General features: G+C 36.5%; 1 protein-coding gene across 4 annotated transcripts; it reads left to right on the top strand.

The window, feature by feature from the left end:
• Positions 1–1,365: 1,365 nt before the first annotated feature.
• Positions 1,366–19,368, top strand: LOC123880534 (flotillin-1). 4 transcript variants are annotated; one of them, XM_045928693.1, is made up of 11 exons: positions 1,366–1,539; positions 2,227–2,393; positions 4,038–4,217; positions 4,911–4,994; positions 10,009–10,227; positions 10,781–10,941; positions 11,358–11,466; positions 12,131–12,256; positions 13,483–13,647; positions 17,480–17,585; positions 18,913–19,368. In XM_045928693.1, exons 1-10 carry the CDS (start codon positions 1,488–1,490, stop codon positions 17,543–17,545), a joined length of 1,329 nt encoding a protein of 442 aa, XP_045784649.1. In that variant the 5' UTR covers positions 1,366–1,487; the 3' UTR covers positions 17,546–17,585; positions 18,913–19,368. The 4 variants fall into 4 exon arrangements, with proteins under 4 accessions (XP_045784649.1, XP_045784648.1, XP_045784651.1 ...); XM_045928692.1 differs by having other exon boundaries at positions 13,483–13,653; XM_045928695.1 differs by lacking the exon at positions 17,480–17,585.
• The last annotated feature ends 1,796 nt before the right edge of the window (positions 19,369–21,164 follow it).

The raw sequence follows: 21,164 nt of genomic DNA, 5'->3' as shown, positions 1-21,164 counted from the left end.
CAGCTACCTATTCCGAAGATTTGCCCGTTCAAACAGACAGACATTTCAATTTTATTAATTAGTATAGATAATTTAGTACTTCTTTCATAAATACATAGCAGAACGCCCATAGCCCAGAATGACTCATTGTGCAATAAAATTCATGATAAAATTAGGCCACTGTGCGGCTATTAGTATTACTGTGTGGACTGTGTGGTGCGTCCCTTCCACAGACTAGAAAACTACATCTTTCTTTTATGGTGGCGCCGCTATGGGCGCCGTGCAGCCAGAGCCATGTTTTTTATTCTTGTCAGATTTTATATGGTACTACACGGTGCTCAAAACTCACGCCAGTAACTTGTGTCAGTTTTTTACGTTAATCAGAATGAAAATGCATAGTTAAGATGTATAATATTATAATATTCAAGTTTGTTACTCACTAGATGATTCCCACGACTTTGTCTGTGTACATTCAGATTCTTAAAAAAAATTGTGGGAATTCTTTGACTTTCAAGGATTAAAAATAGCTACGTCCGTTTTCAGGATGGGAGGAAAAATTAATAATTCTTTCACGCTATCTCATCCATTAAAATGACATACGATGCACATTGAAAAACGACCATGAACAAATTTAATAGATGTCATATAGTTATGTAACTATTAATATTTACATCTAGAGCGAAAGCATAAAGGATCGTAAAATATAAGGTAAATTAAAATTCGGCTGAATTGCTATTATTGCTAATTTTCGAAAAAACGAAAAACATGACTTCACCAAGCCTCTTAACCATAACATAGTCACATGCTGAAAAATGGAGGTATTGATTAGACCAATTATTACAAAATTCGTGCCGTATGCGGAGCAAATAACTTGTTTGTTTGATAATAGACTGTATTATAATAATACAGAAATTATTATTAACCAACAATAAAAAAGCTTGATGTATGTACGAATAAGTAGGTACCTTCTTATTAAACTAGTTAAGTACAGACGTGCCCCAAACTAGTATAATTATAAAGGCAATAATACGAAGACAGTTCAAGAGTTTTTTTCACGCAGTATTTATTTTAATAAGTATATTATTCAAGAAGTAGGCTTGTTAATTATGAAGTTACTAGGCAGGTAGTAGATCCTTTAGCATACTTTGTAAGAAATTGTTTCAATATCCTTACAATTCACCAGTGCATGCCACTTGCCAGTGTAAAAGTTTTTGAATATTATGGAGTTTGAACCAATTTGATAGTTTACACGAGTTATAATAGAACAAGAAGAGGCAAGAATAATTTATCACGAAAAAGTCGTTCAACTCAACTCGCGCAACTACATGAACCGTGTATGAGCACCATTTTGACTCTACATTCTCTATGCTCTTTGCTCGTGTCTATGGTACCCCTATCAATTCCTCAGAAGCTGATTTATGTTTTGATTTTTAAGTTTTAGGTGTTTTGTAGTTTCATTAATTTGATTTATAGAATTTATTTAGCCATTTGTTATTTTGAAAGTGAAGATGACCTGGGGTTTCGTTACTTGTGGTCCAAATGAGGCGCTTGTAGTATCGGGTAAGTCGTCTTTACTCTTTGCATAAGTGCCACAGTAATTATTTAGGCGAATTAAATTTATTAACTAGTGATATTAAAGTGATATTACTACGTACGTATCTTTATCAAGAACAATCTGTATTTGTGACGCTTGCGATGGTTGTAAGGAATTTGGAGCACTGCGATTTTTTTTGCTACTTCCCGCGCCGTATTTCTTACTGAAATAGCTGATGAGATTTTCGAGAACTCAAATTAATTTACCTCTCTTTTAGCTAGCCCTAGTATCAAGAACGGAGTCTCTAAATAGTAAAGCCCAGTCTTGTCTATTTGCTTAGTAGATTCCTTCCCAGTAACGTCATTTAAAGACTTCCGCGAGGATGTTTAATATACCTAAGACATTCTACAGATTTCCGATCCTATAGACATTTAGTCTTCAGCATATGAAAGCCCAACTGTGGGATGCCAGGGCGAGGCAGCTAATTATATAATTGTTTGCTCCAAACTTTCAAAATAATATTAAATCAATATAATATAATTATTAAAAAACAGCTAATAGAAATAAATAGCAGAATCAGAAATTTTACTTGTTGTTGTGGCTAGTTATTATTCTAAAATACATATATAAAACGTTATTGTGACTGACTGACTGACAGAAAATGCTAAAGCGACGAAAATGAATCAATAAAGCAGTGAAATATTTTTACACAGGGTGTTGCTACTCAAAACCTCTCCTTGTGCCTGGTGGCAGGGCCTTCGTCTGGCCTGCTGTGCAACGTGTCCAACGGATATCTCTCAATACTATGACACTGCAGGTTGAATCTCCAACAGTTTATACAAGTCAGGGTGTGCCCATATCTGTCACTGGCATTGCACAGGTATGTTTATATCAAACTCTTTTTACATATTTATATGACCTACCAGGCACATGAGAAATTTATTGCATTCTAAGAAGTCCCAGATTTGATTCCAGGCAGCGGGAGCTTGGGAATTTATAAAACTAGATGATGCCCGGGATTTCGTCTGCATGGTTTTAAGTTTTTTTAATCCCATGGGAACTCTGCTCTTCAGGATAAAATCTTAATAGACATACAATTTGTCAATTTCCAGGATGCAAACTACCTCTGTACCAAGTTTCATATTCGACAAGACAGGCCTTTCAGAAACCCATGACAACCTTTTTTGAGACAAAAATTAGCCTATGTCTGTCGCCAGGATGTAAGCTAACTCTGTAACAAATTTCATCAAAAATCAGTTATCTGTTGGGATGTGAAAGCTAGTACACAAACAAACAGACACACTTTTGCATTTGTAATATTAGTACAGATTTCTAAAACGTCTCTAGTCTAGTCTGGTGGAAGTGGCTAACTACCAGCACGACAGCAAGCATTGTAGTGTTCTGGTTTGATGCTGCTAGAAACTGATTAGGGCCTTACAAATAGGCTTACCAAGAGATTGCACACAAGAACTAACTTGTGTGTTTTATTGATTTTCAAAATGAAAAGAAGAACAAAAATGGTTGGCTTATTAATATTAAATTTCTTTCATTAAAAGAGTTACACTAATACTCCCTTTTCCCTAAGAGTTTGTCAGTAAAATTCTCAATGATTATTATGCCGGATACGACATATTAGTCACTCTAGATAACAGTAAAATATTTTGCTACCAGCAGATACAAGACACACTGTTACATTTCAAATGAACCTTGTGTGTCTGCTATAATAAGACTAAACTGCAGTAATGCCTTTAGCCTTACAAGCTAAAGTGAGTGATTAAGGCATACTCCTAGTTATCCCAAAAGACAAGCGTAAATTGAGTTAGCAAAGCTGTGATCAATCTAAAATCCACTCTATAGTTGAGTGGTAAGGCACAATTTGTCTTCTAAATGTGTAAATTACAACTGTGATGTTTTTCCTTATAGAACAATGAGTATTCAGAGTATATGCAGTCAAACTTTGACCCAATCTTTTTATTGATCGAACAATTGATCATAACATTATAATAATTTATTCTGAGATGGTTTAATGTTATAATAAACAATAAGTATTTATTGTTTATTATTCTAAGACTGATTGTTATCAATAAATATTGTAATTCATCCATTCGTTTTTTAGAGTTCCGTACCTCAAAAGGAAAACCGGAACCCTTACAGGATCACTTTGTTGTCTGTCTTATCGTCCATCTGTCGTGTCTGTCAAGAAAACCTACTACATGATTCTAGGTCAACGGGTACTTCCCGTTGACCTAGAATCATGTAATTTGACGGGTAGGTAGGTCCTATAGCACAAGTAAAGGAAAAAATCCGAAAACCGCTAAACTGCTGTACCGATTTGGACAAAATTTTGAAAAGCATCATGGCAACAGCCAAGAAATATGCACTTTTTATACCATACTATCAAAAATCCCTCTTTACTTTACTTACCTTAAGTTTAAAAATATTTATTGCATAGTAAATAATACGTTCATTACAGCTTTGTGTTTTACCACAGTTATTAGACTTATTCATTTTAATGTATTTTTAGGTAAAGATCCAAGGTCAAAATGCTGAGATGTTGCTCTCAGCTTGTGAGCAATTCCTCGGCAAATCTGAGCAGGAGATCCAACATATAGCCCTTGTGACTCTCGAAGGTCACCAGCGTGCTATCATGGGATCTATGACTGTGGAGGAAATATATAAAGATCGGAAGATTTTCTCAAAAAAGGTATTGTCTCACTTTACTTAAACCATTGATAATCACACTAATATTATAAAGGCGAAAGTTTGTATGTGTGTGAGTGTGTGTGTGTGTGTGTGTGTGTGTGTGTGTGTGTGTGTGTGTGTGTGTGTGTGTGTGTGTGTGTGTGTGTGTGTGTGTGTGTGTGTGTGTGTGTGTATGTTTGTTACTCTTTCACGCAAAAAGTACTGGACGGATTTGGCTGAAATTTGGAATGGAGATAGATAATATCCTGGATTAGCACATAGGCACGCATTACGCACAACAGACGGAAACGTTTAAGTGCGGAAACCAGCCCAGAGAGAAGAAGAAGAAGAAGCACATAGGCTACTTTTTATCCCGGAAAATCAAAGAGTTCCCACGGGATTTAGAAAAACCTAAATCCACGCAGGCGAAGTCGCGGGCATCGGCTAGTCTTTAATATTTTTAATAATTTTTGTCTGCCCATTTTTTTAAGTGAAGATTACATAGACATCTTCTATTCAAGTGTGCTTACAACATTAGGGTTGCATCATCACTTGCCAGCAGGTCTGATTGCAGCCAGGAGCTAGTCTATAAATTAAAAAAAAGAAAGAATATTATTCAGCAATACAAGAAATTTATATCGTCTATTAGAACAAGTGTTTTTGTATTATGTACGTATAGATTATGAGTATTATTAGTTTTATCCATTATTTTAAGGTATTTGAAGTGGCTTCGAGTGATCTGATAAATATGGGAATCACCGTTGTTTCGTACACACTCAAGGACATTAGAGATGAAGAGGTAAGTTTATCATATTATTATCATGTATGTATCATTTTTTTCATACAATTTTATCTATATCATCATGTATATTTTATAATTAGCTGTACATTAAAATTCAACCTTTAATAAGATGATCCAAAATTAACTTTGGAAGGTATTGTAACACTCTGTTAATTAAATATTATGAAGCAAAAAAGAAAACTCATTATGTCTAAAGTTGTGCCAAAAATGGTATAAATGATTTTATTATTTGAAACATTGCCAAATTACTATTATATCATTCGAGTTAATGTGGATGTTTGAATGATATCATGTATCTTACTCAAAGTAAGCATATATTTTATTCTGATAGCGATAAAAATTGGTAATGGTAGTCCATTATATTTAATAGATTTTTTATACATGAAATCCATAAAGTTTTTGGATCATCTTTTTTATCATTCAGAAACATATATTCTGTTGTCAAAATTTATATAAACAATTCATATAATTTATAGATGTTTTTGTAACGCGCATGCTTTACTTAACTAGGTAAATATGTATTTAGGGTACCATAATATCTAATTATTTATTTATTAAACTAAAATAATAATTACTACCTACGTTTGGTTACCACACCACGTTAGATGTTTTTGGTAATTACAATAATTATTTGAAAATAATTTTCTATTTTGTCAGGGAGCTAAGGTATGTAAATAATTTATTCATTTTCGTGTTGAAAAAACTAACAATGCTTTATAAGCATCACGTTTTTTTTCACCTACATTGAATTGTAGCACTGCTTGTGAGTTTATTATTTAAAACTAGCTCATATCAGTGGCTTTAGTAGCGTTGTTAAACTCATCCATACTTATTAGTATAAATGCGAAAGTGTGTCTGACTGTCTGTCTGCTAACTATTCATGACTCAACCGTTCCACCGATTATGATGAAATTTGGTACAAAGATAGCTATTATATCCCGAGGGCGGACAAAGGATACTTTTTTTTTAAAAGGATTACTTTTACTTTCCCGGACACGGGATTAAAAAATTTTAATTCTTGTAGATGAAGTCACGAGCATTATTTATTTGGTACAGGGATAGCTTGCATCCCGGACATGAATGTAGACTACTTTATATCCCGTAAAATCATATACATAGTTCTCACGGGATTTCAACCACGCGAAAGAAGTCGCGAGCATCATCTCGTTCTATGTAATATGCGGAAAGAAAGCCGCATTTAATAAAATTTCCTTTATAAAATGCTTTCTTCTGTGAGAAAAGATTAAACATGTCATTAAAAGCACTCAGTGCTATTTAATATACTGTTGTTGATAACAGAAATTTGATGACATCAGCCTGATCCCTGTAGATCAATACAAACTGCGTCAAAACTTCGGGGCCGACCATAAAATACGTACGATAAAGTAGGCAGGGCGGGCTATATTGCCGCCGTGATCTGTGTCCAGAGGGGGAAGGCGGGGTGGCCGAATGAAACATGACGTCATGGCCTATATACATAGTAATAGTATTCTACGAATCTGGAAATGTGTTTGATTGTTACTTCTATCAGCTTCAAACGCAGCCGGTATTCTTTCTTAGCCTTTGAGACACCACGCTGGCTAGTGCGGATAGGTGAATTCACTCTTTTGGAGATACTCTCTAGGCTTGTGACAGCCTCTACTGGCTAGATCTTGGCACCAGGGCAGTCAGGTGTTTAACCGTCGCCTGATATACGACGTTGTCGCTCTTTAGCACCACCCGGGGAGCACGTGTAGGGCTACAGAGGGTTATCACCTATAAGGTTACTACGGACGCGAGCGACTTTCTACCGCTCCCCTTAACAGCCGGTATAAACTTTGACAGACCTGAAGAAATAATTACCTATACTCTTTATTCCGCCAAAACATGGGATTTAAAAATACTCGAATCCACGCAGAAGGAGTCGCGGGATAAAATTAATTTATAGTAAATAAGGGCCTATATTTTATCCTCGGTTTCCTATAAACAATGTTAGATTTCTATTCCACTCTTTTACGTAAACAGTGTTTACAGTTCAATATAATCTACAATAGCATTTTCATAAGCAATGAATCAACATCGACTATAAAATTGCTTTACTACCCTTGATTGAATGTTGTTTACACATCAAACTACAATGTAGTTTTCTAAGGCGGAATGAAATTGTAATTTATGTACTGGACTCTGTTGTCATTAATTCTATGGTCGATATTATTTTACCTACACTTCAAGGAAATTTCTTAACAGGGCTCTCTCCGTCACTCGTCTCATACAATCGTAGTTCCAATTTCATTTGAATATGTGTATGTGGTGTTTTAGATTTTTCTAAAAATATGTAGTTTTAAAATTACAGGGGCTCAAAGATTTGTATGAAATTTTTTAAGACCGCGTAACTTTGAAACCGAATATCTTAACAGAAATCTGGCAAACCACAGACATAGATATTAGTTTCTAGAATATGTCTGCAAAATTTCATGGACTTTGGTTGCTTGATATTCAAATGAAATTGGAACTACGATTGTATGAAACGAGTGACGGAGAGAGCCCTCTTAATAAGTTTTAAATACATATCAAAATTGCTGAACCGATTGGGAAAAAATACTATACAATTAATTTATTATGTCACATTGCGGTCATTTGATATGATTAAACCAGAAATGGCCGCATACTAGAGCGTCAATTACTCGTTAAGGTCATCTCGAATACGTGAGTCGGAGTTTTGCTGTATGGTTATTGTATGGTCATATTAGTTCAACTTAAAACATTACTTAAATAATACAATTAGTCAGAACAGATAAAAACACTTGCTTCCGTTAGTTCTGGGTTACGCTTAGGATAAAATTATATCCAGCCTCTTTTAACACAAAACCTAAATAAAATGGCCTATCTCTGATAAAAACATGATAAAATTATTATATCTCGTTATTATATCTCTTATCATAATATAAAGTAAATGTTTCTTTCTTCAAGGTGATCTCAAAATCATAGAGTTCAAGAGTATTTTTAAGATATGGAAGGCTCATTCACGTACTCGTAGTGTAAATTCTTATAAGTTACATTTCATGCTTTTTGTTACTCATAGAGAGTTGTTTGATTTTTATCTGTAAATCAGAAATCTAAAAGCGTGGTTGCACTGAACGTTTGGGGAGTAAAATTCACAGTAATAAGATATATCAAAGCACTTTTGTTTTAGAATATTTTTCATGTAGTTTGACGCCATAGATTTACCATAGATAGTAGGTAGATGACCGGTCACTAACAAAATGTCATAGCTCAAGGCAGGTTTGCACACTTGATATACGATTTTGTTAAATTATTACGAAATGTAGAAAAAAGTATCAAAATATACAGCAACTTTAGTTTTTTATAAACGTTAACACTTGAACATAAAGTTTGATAACGTTTGCGAAATATTCATATTTAAGGAAAAATCAATAAATTTAACAAGTAATTTAAATCAAGAATATTCAAAAATAAATCTTAACGCACAAGCAATAAGTTCAAAAACAATGTTTAGACAATTTGGTGTGTACTTCATTTTGGGTCTAGACGAGATCTTGTAATCTAGAGATATCGACATAAACTTACAAAAAAAAAATCACTTCGTAACCTTAGTTTTACGGGGCATATTTACAGGGAATTTTTCCTTTAAATCCTTCCGTAAAATTTTCTTTTCCGCTATCTATATCAAAATCGGCCTGATTCTGTGATGTTAGAATATTTTTTGAAACATTTTTTTCTATTTCAAAGGGAAAAGAGTTGTTTTGGAATCAACGACTATAAACTTAATTGCACAATATGTGTGATCCTTTATTTTAATTTTTGAGAATGCAAAAATAATCATTAATCAGGACTTCAAGACGTAATAGTCTTCTTATATATAAAAATCAATGTTTGTATGTTTGTGTTCTATAGGCGGCTAAACCGCTGATCGGATTGTTATGAAACTTTGGTAGGGTGTTCTGAGGGCGCCCGAGATGGTTCCTGTATCAAAAAAACTATATATATATATATGAAAAAAAAAACAAGTTTGTTTACGGCATTGCAACGCATGCCGGGTACAGCTAGTCATTAATAATAATTGATTCCTGCAACTTTCAGTGCGCTCTTGTTTAATCGTAGCATTTTATTCATACATGCGAATAGGTACATGCCTTCGCTTTAGTTGTTTTCAGTGTACTTTTATTTTTGTTTATAATTTCACATCCATTGACTCATTGTTCTTTTCCTTTTATTGAATTGATTTAAAAGCTGCATTTGATGCATCTATTTTAAATATTTCAGTGCTAATAATACAGTATTCATTCGAGAATGTATAGACTATAATGTTTGTATAGTGGAATATGATCTGTGATTAACACACGAATACAAATGATGATAACACGAGTATTTTACGTTAGTGTTATACATATACAACAGTTCGTCTAGCTGTCAGCTTGTTTCACTAAACTTGTAGATAGTTTGAATGAAATATGGGGGTGTCTCGATACGTTTTAGTGCACATTGCATATTTCATTAAATGTGATCATGATGTTTGCAATAAAAATTAAAAAGAGTATGCTGAGCAAAATACAAAAAATCCATTGGTTATATTTTCCCTTTTCTCAAAACCTATGGCTTCTAACAAAAATTTCTCAAACTTGATCACATTTAATTTTGGAGACTTGCAAATGGCAAATCTATTTTAATATAAGTCTTCTTAAGCATTTTTAATTACCACAATTAATGTCATCTGGCTTAAAGTACGGTTCTTATAATCTCGCCAACATTAGTAGACTGTCAGCTTTTCCATGCGTGCGAAATTCCGGCCGGAATTTAGGCAATGCATTATGACGGCTCACAGCAATTCTTTCTAGTAGTAGGATGATTCTGTGAACTTATAGTACAAAATTATCAACCGGAATTTCGGAACGGATTGATTTTTATCATTGCCGTAGTATATAATAGTGTCGATCGATGTTTCGGCTAGAACTTACTTTATGTGTAGTGGATCAATTCCGTGGTATGTCTAATTGTATCTTTTGTTGCACAGGGCTATTTGAGAGCTCTGGGTATGGCTCGCACTGCGGAAGTGAAGAGAGACGCGCGTATAGGCGAGGCAGAGGCTCAAGCTGAGGCAACGATCAAGGAGGCCATGGCAGAGGAACAACGGATGGCGGCCAGATTCATCAACGACACGGAAATCGCCAAGGCGCAAAGGGACTTCGAGTTGAAAAAGGCTGCGTACGACGTTGAAGTGCAGACTAAAAAGGTAAAATGCTTCAGGGATACTGCCCGCCTATGTTATGAAGATTCAGGCATTGTTGGTTAATTAATATTGTAGGTACCAAGCAACGGCTTCATGATTAAATCCCAAGTCTTCAACCCTGATGATGTGGGGTACTGCACTCCTAAACCATAGAGATTCAGGAAATATTGATTGTAAAACATCACACTGATTTGAGAACCTCCTCTTTTCTCCTTAGACGTCAAATTGGTTAAAAATAATGTTCTCTCGACCAAATTTAAGTTATAATGACCAGTCTTCAAAAAGTATTGCGATCTCTGCGAGATCTGCGTGGAAGATAGTATATGTGCCAAATTATGTGCACAAACACAGGTGCACTCTCTATTCCGTTACTTTTATGGCCTGATGGGACGGCAATCCGACACGACTGGAGAGAGATCTTCTTAGCTTGAATCCCCGAAATGGACATAGGCTACTTTTTATTCCGGGAAATTAAAGACTCCATGGAAATTTAAAAAAAACCTAAATCCACGCAGATCAAGTCGCGGGCATCATGTAATAGGCTAATATTATCCAGGCCGAGGCAGAGATGGCGTACGAGTTGCAAGCAGCGAAGACCAAACAGCGCATCAAGGAGGAGCAGATGCAAATCGCTGTAGTGGAGCGCTCTCAAGAGATCAACGTGCAGAAGTGGGAGGTGCAGCGGCGAGAGAAGGAGCTAGAGGCAACCATACGCAGGTAACCAAAAATATTCGAGAACCTGGGCACGACTGAATTTCACTCGACGTCTTTCAATTTAAATAGTGCTATCCCTCAATTCTAGCGCATCCACTGCGCGCTGTGGTTTTATAACTGAGAAGTCCCGGGTTCGATTCTCGGCAGGTGCAAATTGATAATTTATAATTTCTAAATTGTTTCTGGGCTGGTGGGAGGCTAGGTCCGAGGCTAGTTACCACTCTACCGGCAAAACCGTACCGCCAAGTGATTTAGCGTATCGGTAAGATGCCGTGTACAGGATTTTCTTGTGATATATTATCAGTGATCATCAGTACTATCACCTGCCTTCGTTTTGCTAGCGTTCTAACTACACCTTGTGTATAAAAATTGAAGAAGTAGTGTAAAATACTCTATTATACTAAATATTACATTTGCAGGCCTGCGGAGGCAGAAAAGTTCAAGCTTGAGAAACTGGCTGAAGCGCACAGATTGAAGACAGTACTCGAGGCAGAGGCCGAAGCTGAAGCCGTCAAGGTTCGCGGTGAGGTAAGTTGTCGACAACATTGCATCATTCATCAACGTGCATGGTCAACTCTTGGACGTAAGTCGTTTGAAATGGATGAGGCAGGCGGAAGACTGTTTGGTGGACTTGTAGGTATGCCAACTAAGTACAGTGCCTTTTTCATCATCTATAAATCACTACAGCCCTGGATAAGCCTTGGTTTGATGGAGCAAACTTCGCCATTGCGGTCAGGTGCAGCATCCTACCAAACCCCCCAAAACTCTCATATCCTGCTGTCCTGTCCCTGCTCAATCCACCAACCTCTTGGTCTTCCTCGGCCTCTATGGCCTCTAGTTTGAAGTCCAACTACTTTTTCGAAGCTCTTGAGCTAAAAAATTTTACCTGTTTATACTATCAGTATAGATTTCCAGGGTATATAAGTTTCGAAAGTAATATAATTTTACCGTGTTGTTTGTTGTTACACTAACGGCCGTATTCACAATCATTACTATGAGGTCTCACAGCACGCTCGAACGCATAGTGTAGGTTCCACCAATCAGATCATTGTAAATTGACGTGATACAGTAACCTGATTGGTGGAACCTACACTGTGCGTTCGAGCGCACTGTGAGACCTCACAGTAACGTTTGTGAATACGGGTGTTAGACTGCTCAGGTTTATCAAGCAGCTTATTTGATTTGTTTATAGGCAGAGGCGTTCGCTATCAAAGCGAAAGCGGCCGCGGATGCAGAACAAATGACCAAGAAAGCAGACGCCTGGAAGGAATACGGTTCCGCTGCCATGGTGGATATGATGCTTGAGACATTGCCTAAGGTAAACCAATTTATTTGAAGCGAAGTTTCTTATCGAATATTATGCGCTCGAATTCCAGGGAGTAAAATGAAACTGAATTTGTGAAAACAACAAAAAAAATTAACAAAAAATTAACTAAATCACATCATAGATGGCGCTGTCCGGTCATTGACTCGCACGAGGTTACGAGTGCATGTTGGGCTAAAGTGTTATTTCTTGAACGATGGTACGGAATCCTTCGTGTGCGAATCCGACTCGCACTTGACTGTTTTATTTAATATCATATTGTTTAATATGATTTGTCATACTTAATTTAAACAATGACCAAGAAAAATATTGAAATTAGTTTTCGTTTCACGTCTACAATATTATTATCGACTGTTTTTTTTTAATCAAAGCAAGTACGTAATACATTATCCACACCTATTCGTTCACGCCATTTACCACACTGCACGTTGATATAGAATAATGACCTTTTCACTAAGTACAATAATTTGTTGTTAAATAACTTCATTAAATCTTTACCGTCGTGACCGATTGAAGTAGGCGAAACTTATTGAAGTGAAAACGTCTATAAGCGCCTTAGACGATTATGGGATGGGTAAAAAATTCAAGGTCACGTCAACCACATACTAATGTACGCTATCCACGGAAAGAAGTTAGTATAGCGCTTACTCTGTTACGTAATCCCATACAAATGACAAGCAAGGGACAAAAATTTTAGTGTGAGCTAACCATTTTGAGTCACTAACCAATCAAAAACACGTTTTCATTATTAAAATGAATAGAATAGAATATACTTTTATTCAAGTAAACTTTTACAAGTGTTTTTGAATCGCTAAAATCTACCACTGGTCGAAAATGTCTTTCCTACCGAGAAGAACCAGCAAGAAACTCGGCGGTTGCTCTTTTCAATTGTTCAACTGTATGATAGATAAATTGTTGAATCAAGCCTCAATAGTTCAACGGTTATAGAAGTGGACTGAATTCCAAAAGGTCGGCGGGTCATACCCCACCCGTTGCGCTATTGTCGTACCCTGCACTCCTAGCACAAGCTTTACGCTTAGTTGGAGGGGAAAGGGGAATGTTAGTCATGATTAAAATGGCATTGTATGATAGATTGATAGTTAATTTTGGGAGTTAATAAACACCCAGACACGATGTAGTGCAAACCACCGGCGGTTTTTTTTACAAGTCCTAGCCAAGGCCCGTTAATCTAGAAACATGTTTTTCAATTTGTTTACTAGGTTGCGGCAGAGGTGGCGGCGCCGTTGTCGCAAGCCCGCAAGGTGACCATGGTCTCGTGCGGCGGCGGCGAAGTGGGCGCGGCCAAACTTACCGGAGAAGTTCTCAGCATCGTTCAGTGCATCCCCGACCTCGTCAAAGGCGTCACAGGCGTAGACATCTCTAAGGTAAAGGTAATAATTCATCGTTCCATCCCTTCGATCAATAAAGTGCTATATAGCTGTGTATAGTGCTAGAGCCTCGATAGCTCAACGGTTGAGGAGCGGACTGAATTCCGAAAGGTCGGCGGTTCAAACCCCACCCGTTGTACTATTGTCGTACCCCCTCCTGGCACAAGCTTTGCGCTTAATTGGACCCCGAAATGGAAGGGAAAAAAAAATATGCTGTTGTCAAAAAGCGTTCGTGAAAAATGAGTGCTCCCGAAGGCAGTACTCAAAACTCGAAATCATTTATTCAAAGTAGGTACTATTGTACACCTTTTGACAGACAGAATAGTAAGATTTGTAAGATGATATAGTGGTGATAATTAGTTACGTAGACTTGAAACTAAAATTACTAGGGTTCTAATATTTTCAATCGCTAGAAAATTAATCTAAGAAGCTCATAAGAATAACAATTATTTTTAATACAAGATATTAAAAATAATTGTTATTCTTATGAGCTTCTTAGATATCGTTGTGGGCGTAAAAAATTAACTGGTCTGTAATCTTCACGGGCGGTTAAAGTTAAAATAAATGTGTGCAGAATTGGTATTATTGAAAAAGATTTTTCATCATATCATGTAGTAAGTAAAAATAGAGCTTTTAACAATTTAATGCGCTAACTATTTGGTACTTTGAAATAGCTAAAATTGACGGCCTAAACAGCTGTTGTGTTTGGCGACCATTTTAAATAAAATCTGAGATACTTGGACACTTTTTCTTTTAGATTTTGTTTGAGATTGCATACGGCTCACTTTGATGATCGAAGTTCCATACACATTATTCTATTTGTTCTCAACAGTGCATGTATTCTATAAATAGAATTCATCGAACCATTAGATACTCGTAGCACCGGATTTCTGGATTCTAAGTTGATATAAACCATACTATTCTCAGTGATCTGCTAGACTTGTTGTACATCCCACTGATGTACTGACTCATAATTTATGTTGACTTTCACTAAACCTCTAACAGATATGCTCCCAGATCTTTGGTTCTGTATTCCATGTAATAATAATATCATAAAAATCAAAATCCAGAAAACAACTAACTGACTGTTTGACTAACTAATTGCATGACTGATTTATCAGAATAGTGTTAACAATACTAATAGCCATAGCCGCTCATTGCTTCTAACAACATCACTGCTAGGCAATGCCCTCGTTGTTTTGTTCTTTGTAAACTCATAAGACATGATTAACAATATTACCTGTATAGTTCTAGCATTTCACGAGTGCGTGTGGCTCATGCTTGTGTTTATGTCGTATTGGCATAAGTGAAGTGAATGTGAGCGTTTGCGAGCGCTTGGTCTGACAGGCACGCACGCTACGCAATGTCCACGTATACGACGTAACCACAAGTAATGAATTAATGAACGGTTTATTCAATAAAGTTCACGTTCGTGATTGCAAGAACTATTATACCTGAAGTTCTATCATAATTCATACGACGCTGTACGACGGCTTGGTCCAAAGAGATTAACAAAGTTTATATTAATCCACACGGACGAAACATTTACGCATTCGCGACGTCATTCTCGACTAAACTAATACCGAATGCAAAACCGTTTGCATTGCGTTTAGGTGCTTTCGTCGCCATAATTCTCGTCATATTGCTACAATTTTCGGATTGATATTATGGAGGCCATACACGTTAGGGTTTGCATGATGGTTTTAGTCGTACATGCATAACCGACAGGCAAACCCTAGCGTGTATGTGATAAAACTGTACAGTTATCGGCGCATGTACATGCAAGCCAGCAAATATCAAAATTGATATTTTTTGCCGCTCGGTTACGTTTGCGCGCGAACATAACCGAGCGTGCGTGGCGTCCAGCGAGCTTGCCTGCACAGTTCTCAGTTTGTTATTATCTGTGTGTTGTTTTTTCAGAGCGATCTCTTTGGGACCACTAAAAATTGTGAAATAAAAAAAATTAAGTTTGGTATACCGTACACAGTACTTAGTAACTGTCCTACACAGATCGTAATATAGCTCCAACTGAGAATTTATGGTAAAACTGTGCATGCAAACCCTAACGTGTATATTTAATATAAAATTCGGTTATACTCGTCGGTTATGCATGTACGGCTAAGACCATCATGCAAACCCTATCGTGTATGGCCTCCTTTAAGAAGTGAGGAAACTTGACGCGCTCTCTTGCGAATATAATATGGAATAGCCGTATCCTATTCCTGCGTCGTTCCCTAAATTTCGAAGATCGTCGGCCCCCTTAGTGCACGTCTGCACGTGCAAATCTGATTGTTTTTTTAAATTACAAGTACTTTTGACTGTAACACATACGATAGATTTTGTCACGCTAGAAACCCTTAATTTATTTATTTATTTATTTACTATAGTACCGCCCACAGAGTTACACATTTTAATTATACATTTTGTTCCTTACTTTCTATTGCTCTTATGCAACTCCACTTGCGGGCAGTCACAGCGTGCATTAACATAAACATAAGTCGTACAGTAAAATATAAAATAATAATAATAATATTAATAATCAGAATAGGTATAGTACGTCGACCTTATGATTATTATGTAAGACGAAATGCATTTTATACTTTGTTTTCACGCGTACGTGTTTGAATAGCGTGTTTTAAATAGGAACGGGTTTATGTGACTAGGAGTATATTATTCACCAGGCTATTAATTCGTCATTTTCGAACCGGTCATTGATAATGATGTAATAATATTTTAATGTTTATGATTTTGAAAGTATCACGTTTAGTTAAACAAATTATTCTTCAATTAGTAACTTCATTAGTACGAAGTTTGACGCATAAGTTTTACTTTTCATATAGCATATAATATGTCGTTGGGCAGAATCGTGAGGATTTATTATCTTCGGTTTCTAACGCTTTTACACATTTCATTACCACGACTTTGGGACCACTAGCACCTTCTATGGCGTCGTAAATAATTTGATACCAGGAATAACAGTAAAAGCAGCCGAAATTAACATCACTTTGTCTTTGGCGTGGTTCATTATGACGTGGTTTCCTACTGGAGCAAAGTTTATCCTTACCGCTTCGCTGTGCAGATTAATAATAAACCTAGTATGTGTATTTAGCAAGCTTAACAGCCTTTTTGTCGACTATTCATCAACCATTCGGTTGTACCAATGTAATGTGTGTACAGCACGCCTAAGATATAAGTGCTATCGTGAATTTAAAGGTCACATTAATGCCCTATATCTACCATTAATCATACTATCTACATTCGTACGTAAATTCAGTTCATTTTATTGCACAATATTTTCATAATCTAATTCAGGTATTCACAGCATAAGCAATAACACTTTCAATTTTATCAGATAATAATTTTAAAATTGATCTTCATTTTTCCCCATTTTTTTTTGTAAATATGAAAAATAAAAAATTGTTCAAGGTCTTGAGTCATAATAATATTAGTGAGCAATGCTATCTGTGTTCACTGAATAATTGTCTACACATAAAGTACTATAATATACCTATTATGTTTATCTTTGTTTCGTGAGACAAAGGGTCACCTAAGTCTGCATATGACATAAATTCTTATCGCTATACTAGCCTTGAGTTGATAGAATTTTTTGATTGAAAATATTATATTGTAGTACTCTTTCAAGCTTTGCGCGTTTACCTGAAGATTTAGCATCGAATTACGCAGTCTAGCAAGCAGGAGCTTAGCAAAAGTATCGTAGAATCATCGCATCATCAGTCATGAGTTCGATGCTAGGTTTTTCATTATATGTCAATCACATTACTAACAATCCATCTACTACTAACGCTTGTTTTCACGGGGGCATGCTTAGACGGTGGATACGACTCTGGTCCCCACCCCGACTGCACGCGGCGACTCGGCGCGAAAGGTGCGATAACTATTGGAGTATCTCAAATAAAACATCAAAGATCATCGAGGCAAGTATACTGTAGATTACCAGAGCCTAGCATGCAGAACATTTAGTCCATAAGTTTTTCATTGTGGAACAATACGACACGAATGAACTTAGAAAGACTGTATTAAGCTGGAGCAAGAACATACGATAATGTGGCATGTTACAAATGGAAATATTAGGTTTGTGGCGATAAGGCACTTGTGGCAGTCTATTTTATGCCTAACCAACATCATGCGGTCATGGTACCGTTTAATGCTTAATACATTTTAAATGATTGTCTTCTGATTCTGTGGCATGCCTCAATGCCGCGTAATGTTTTCATGTGTGAAAATTCAAGATTCAAGATTTGTGTATGAAGTGTGTGTGTGTATGAAGCACTGCCGCGTTTGCTTCATACACACACACACACACACACACGTGTAGGTATGTAATGAGTAAGTAATGTAATAATGTATTAAGTCGGGCGAGCATAATAGAAGAAACTAGAAGTCTAAGCGTGAAGCTTATCCGACTTCAACATACATATTACATATTTTTTTAACTTTGTAGTGGTTTTGGAAGTCGGTTTTTAGTATTTTGTTTTTGTATTCTAGTTTTTCTTCTTATTTCTTTCTTTATATGTATTTATTTTCTTTTGCTATGTGTTGCATTGCAAGTGGTCATCGCATATTTATGGTAAACTAGCTGATGCCCGCGACTTCGTTCGCGTGGATTTAGGTTTATAAAAGTTCCGCGGGAACTAATTAATTTTCCGGGATAAAAAGTAGCCTATGTTACTCTCCGTCCTTTCAACTATATCTATGCCGAAAATCAAGTCGATTGCTTGCTTAGTTAGGACGTGAAGGGAGGATTAACAAACAAACACTGCACTTTCGCATTTATAGTATTATCATACACATACTAAATCACCGTTATTCGATATGTCATAACAAAATTGCACTTCAAACAACTCAGGCACACTTTCATTCATGTTGGTAATTAGTATAGATGTAACAATTGCCTTGGATGCTTCTGTATCGGGAATCTTCTTTCATTATTATTGTACAACCTAATCTTGTTTTTAACCTCCGACCCAAAAAGACGTTAAAAAAAGAGAAAAAAGACGTTAAAAAAGAGTTATAAATTTGACGTGTGTATATCTGTGTATCTGTCTGTAGCATCGTAGCTCCTAAACTAATGAACCGAATTTAATTTAGTTTTTTTTGTTTGAAAGGTGGCTTGATCGAGAGTGTTCTTAGCTATAATCCAAGAAAATCGGTTCAGCCGTTTGAAAGTTATCAGCTCTTTTCTAGTTCTTAGTAACCTTCACTTGTCGGGGGTGTTTTTTAATTTACACTTTTTCCCCACAGGGTCTCCGCGCCGTGTAAAGCCACAGTCTACGTAGAGGTACAGAGTGTTTCCTGCCGGGTATTTATCACAAATATTGTCCAATAACTTCTGCAAAATTATTACGAATACATTATTTTTTCAAGTTTTTACTTAAATGTATTACTTATACACAAATCTTAGGTACCACGATACGTGACGAAACGATAAGCACACATGCTATATTTCCAAATAAGAACGAAACTTATAGATACTCAAGTTCGGTGCAAGGTTGGCTTTGCGACAATCGGAGCGATGATCTGGTGGATGCGACCAATCGCCTAAATACTCTCAAGAATATTACAAATGACTGTTATACTAATAAAATGATACCTATATTTTTTTATTTAGCTAAACTGTCGTTAACTTTAGGGTAATTAAAAATATTTGGTGTTCAAAAAGTGCAGAATAGAAATTCTAATAAATAATGTAATTTAGCGAGTTTTGTAGTTGTTATTGAGGTCATTTTTTTTTCTAAAAGTACCTTATGTAGAGTTTCCATTGAGACTAGCGAATATTACCTAGTGATGATTTTGGGCGTGTTTATTGCATTTTATAGGTACTTTGACATCAACTAAGTAGTCAATTGTATCGTTTGTGTATTTTTATATGTATATAAAGTATCGAATGAGTTAAAACTGTCGTGTTAGCATTTATATGTCACTAGAAACTCTGTCAAAAGTCAAAAGATCATAAACGGAAACAGCTATTTTGTATCTTGTTAAAGCACTCTGCCTCTACATACCGACGTAGATCGAGCAGACCTTTCACTTATGTAAGATAAGTTTAAGACGACTGTTTAATCGTATGTGCTCCGAACATACGTAGTTTGGCTCTCACTTGAATACTAACCAATCTAAGGGCGGGGGCACACGATGCGTTGCGGTGGCGGTGCGGCGCCGGAGCGGTGTCGCTACGTCCGCGTCGTTTTACATAGAAATATCTGTGGCATGTCACACGATGCGCTCCGGTGCCGCACCGGACTTGCAACCACCAAGACGAGGCGGGAGGGGTGAATGCGTTGCGACGTCGGAGCGGCACCGCTCAGTTGTTTACGAATACATACATATAAGGTGTAAACGAACGCTGCTACGGCGCCGCTGCGACATAACAACGTTGCGGCGCCGCACCGCTCGTGTGCCCGCTCATACGGTGAAATCTTTGCGGTGCGGCGCTGCAACGCCCGGTGTGCCCCCAGCCTAACTCAATAATGTAGTTCAACGTTCTAGGAACTAATAGCTGTGTCTGTGGTTTCCCTTTTAATTTTTAAAAAAAAGTTACACTGGCTCAAGGCAAACATTTAAACCTATTTAACTTTAAAACAATTTTTTTACGGAAATCTGGCAAACCATAGACCATATATTAGCTGCTAGAACGTATCTACAAAATTTCATTGACTTTGGTTGCTTAATATTCAAACGAAAATAAAACTACGTTTATATGAAGCAAGTGGTAGAAAGTCCTTTGTTAAGAACAATTATTAGGCCAGTGGCGAGTTACTACGAGTATTCACATCTGGACTACGTTGATAGATTTCGAGTGTACCATCAGTGACGTAGTTTTAAAATTGAGTTCGTCCATTCATCTGCAGTCAAAGCCCCAAGCGGAGTCTTTGCGAAAGAAAAGGGTCAACTGAACTGATAAACTCTAAAACAAGGATTTAGGTCAATTTTAATATTACATCGTAGTGTTTTTATATTCGAAATCTATCAATATTATAGAGATGTGTGATTCATAGTGAGGGTGCCCCCCGATTATGCAAGAAAGACAGATTTATCGTAATCTTTAGTAAATTCTGCCTCTTCATTGACTGTGAAAAAATGTGAACAACGAATTCAACCAATCAAGGGGCAGAAATGAATGAATATACTTTTATTGTAAACCACAAAATTAGTACAGAAAAACACATACAAAGCACAACAAAATATATGCAGGTAGATACAATTTGGCGGCCTTATCGCTACCTAGCGATCTCTTCCAGGCAACCAAAATTGTGCAAAGGACATAGCTACAGATATTAGAGGTAGGTGGTATCAGAATTTGCTGTCGATTTCGATTACGATGAATACATTTTTAGGGTTCCGTACCTCAAAAGAAAAAAAAGGAACCCTTATAGGATCACTTCGCTGTCTGTCTGTCGTGTTTGTCAAAAAACCTATAGGGTACTTCTTGTTGACCTAGAATCATGAAATTTGGCAGATAGGTTGGTCTTAAAGCCCACTTAAGGGGAAAATCC

This window comes from Maniola jurtina, chromosome Z (genome assembly GCF_905333055.1).
Source record: "Maniola jurtina chromosome Z, ilManJurt1.1, whole genome shotgun sequence".
Classification (NCBI taxonomy): domain Eukaryota; kingdom Metazoa; phylum Arthropoda; class Insecta; order Lepidoptera; family Nymphalidae; genus Maniola; species Maniola jurtina.
This window is presented reverse-complemented; position numbering and strand designations above follow the sequence as displayed.

Coding starts and splice junctions, on each gene's coding strand:
- LOC123880534 (XM_045928692.1), top strand. CDS start 1,488: ATGACCTGGGGTTTCGTTACTTGTGGTCCAAATGAGGCGCTTGTAGTA. Junction 10,228..10,780: donor TTGAAGTGCAGACTAAAAAG/GTAAAATGCTTC, acceptor AATATTATCCAG/GCCGAGGCAGAGATGGCGTA. Junction 12,257..13,482: donor TGCTTGAGACATTGCCTAAG/GTAAACCAATTT, acceptor TTTGTTTACTAG/GTTGCGGCAGAGGTGGCGGC.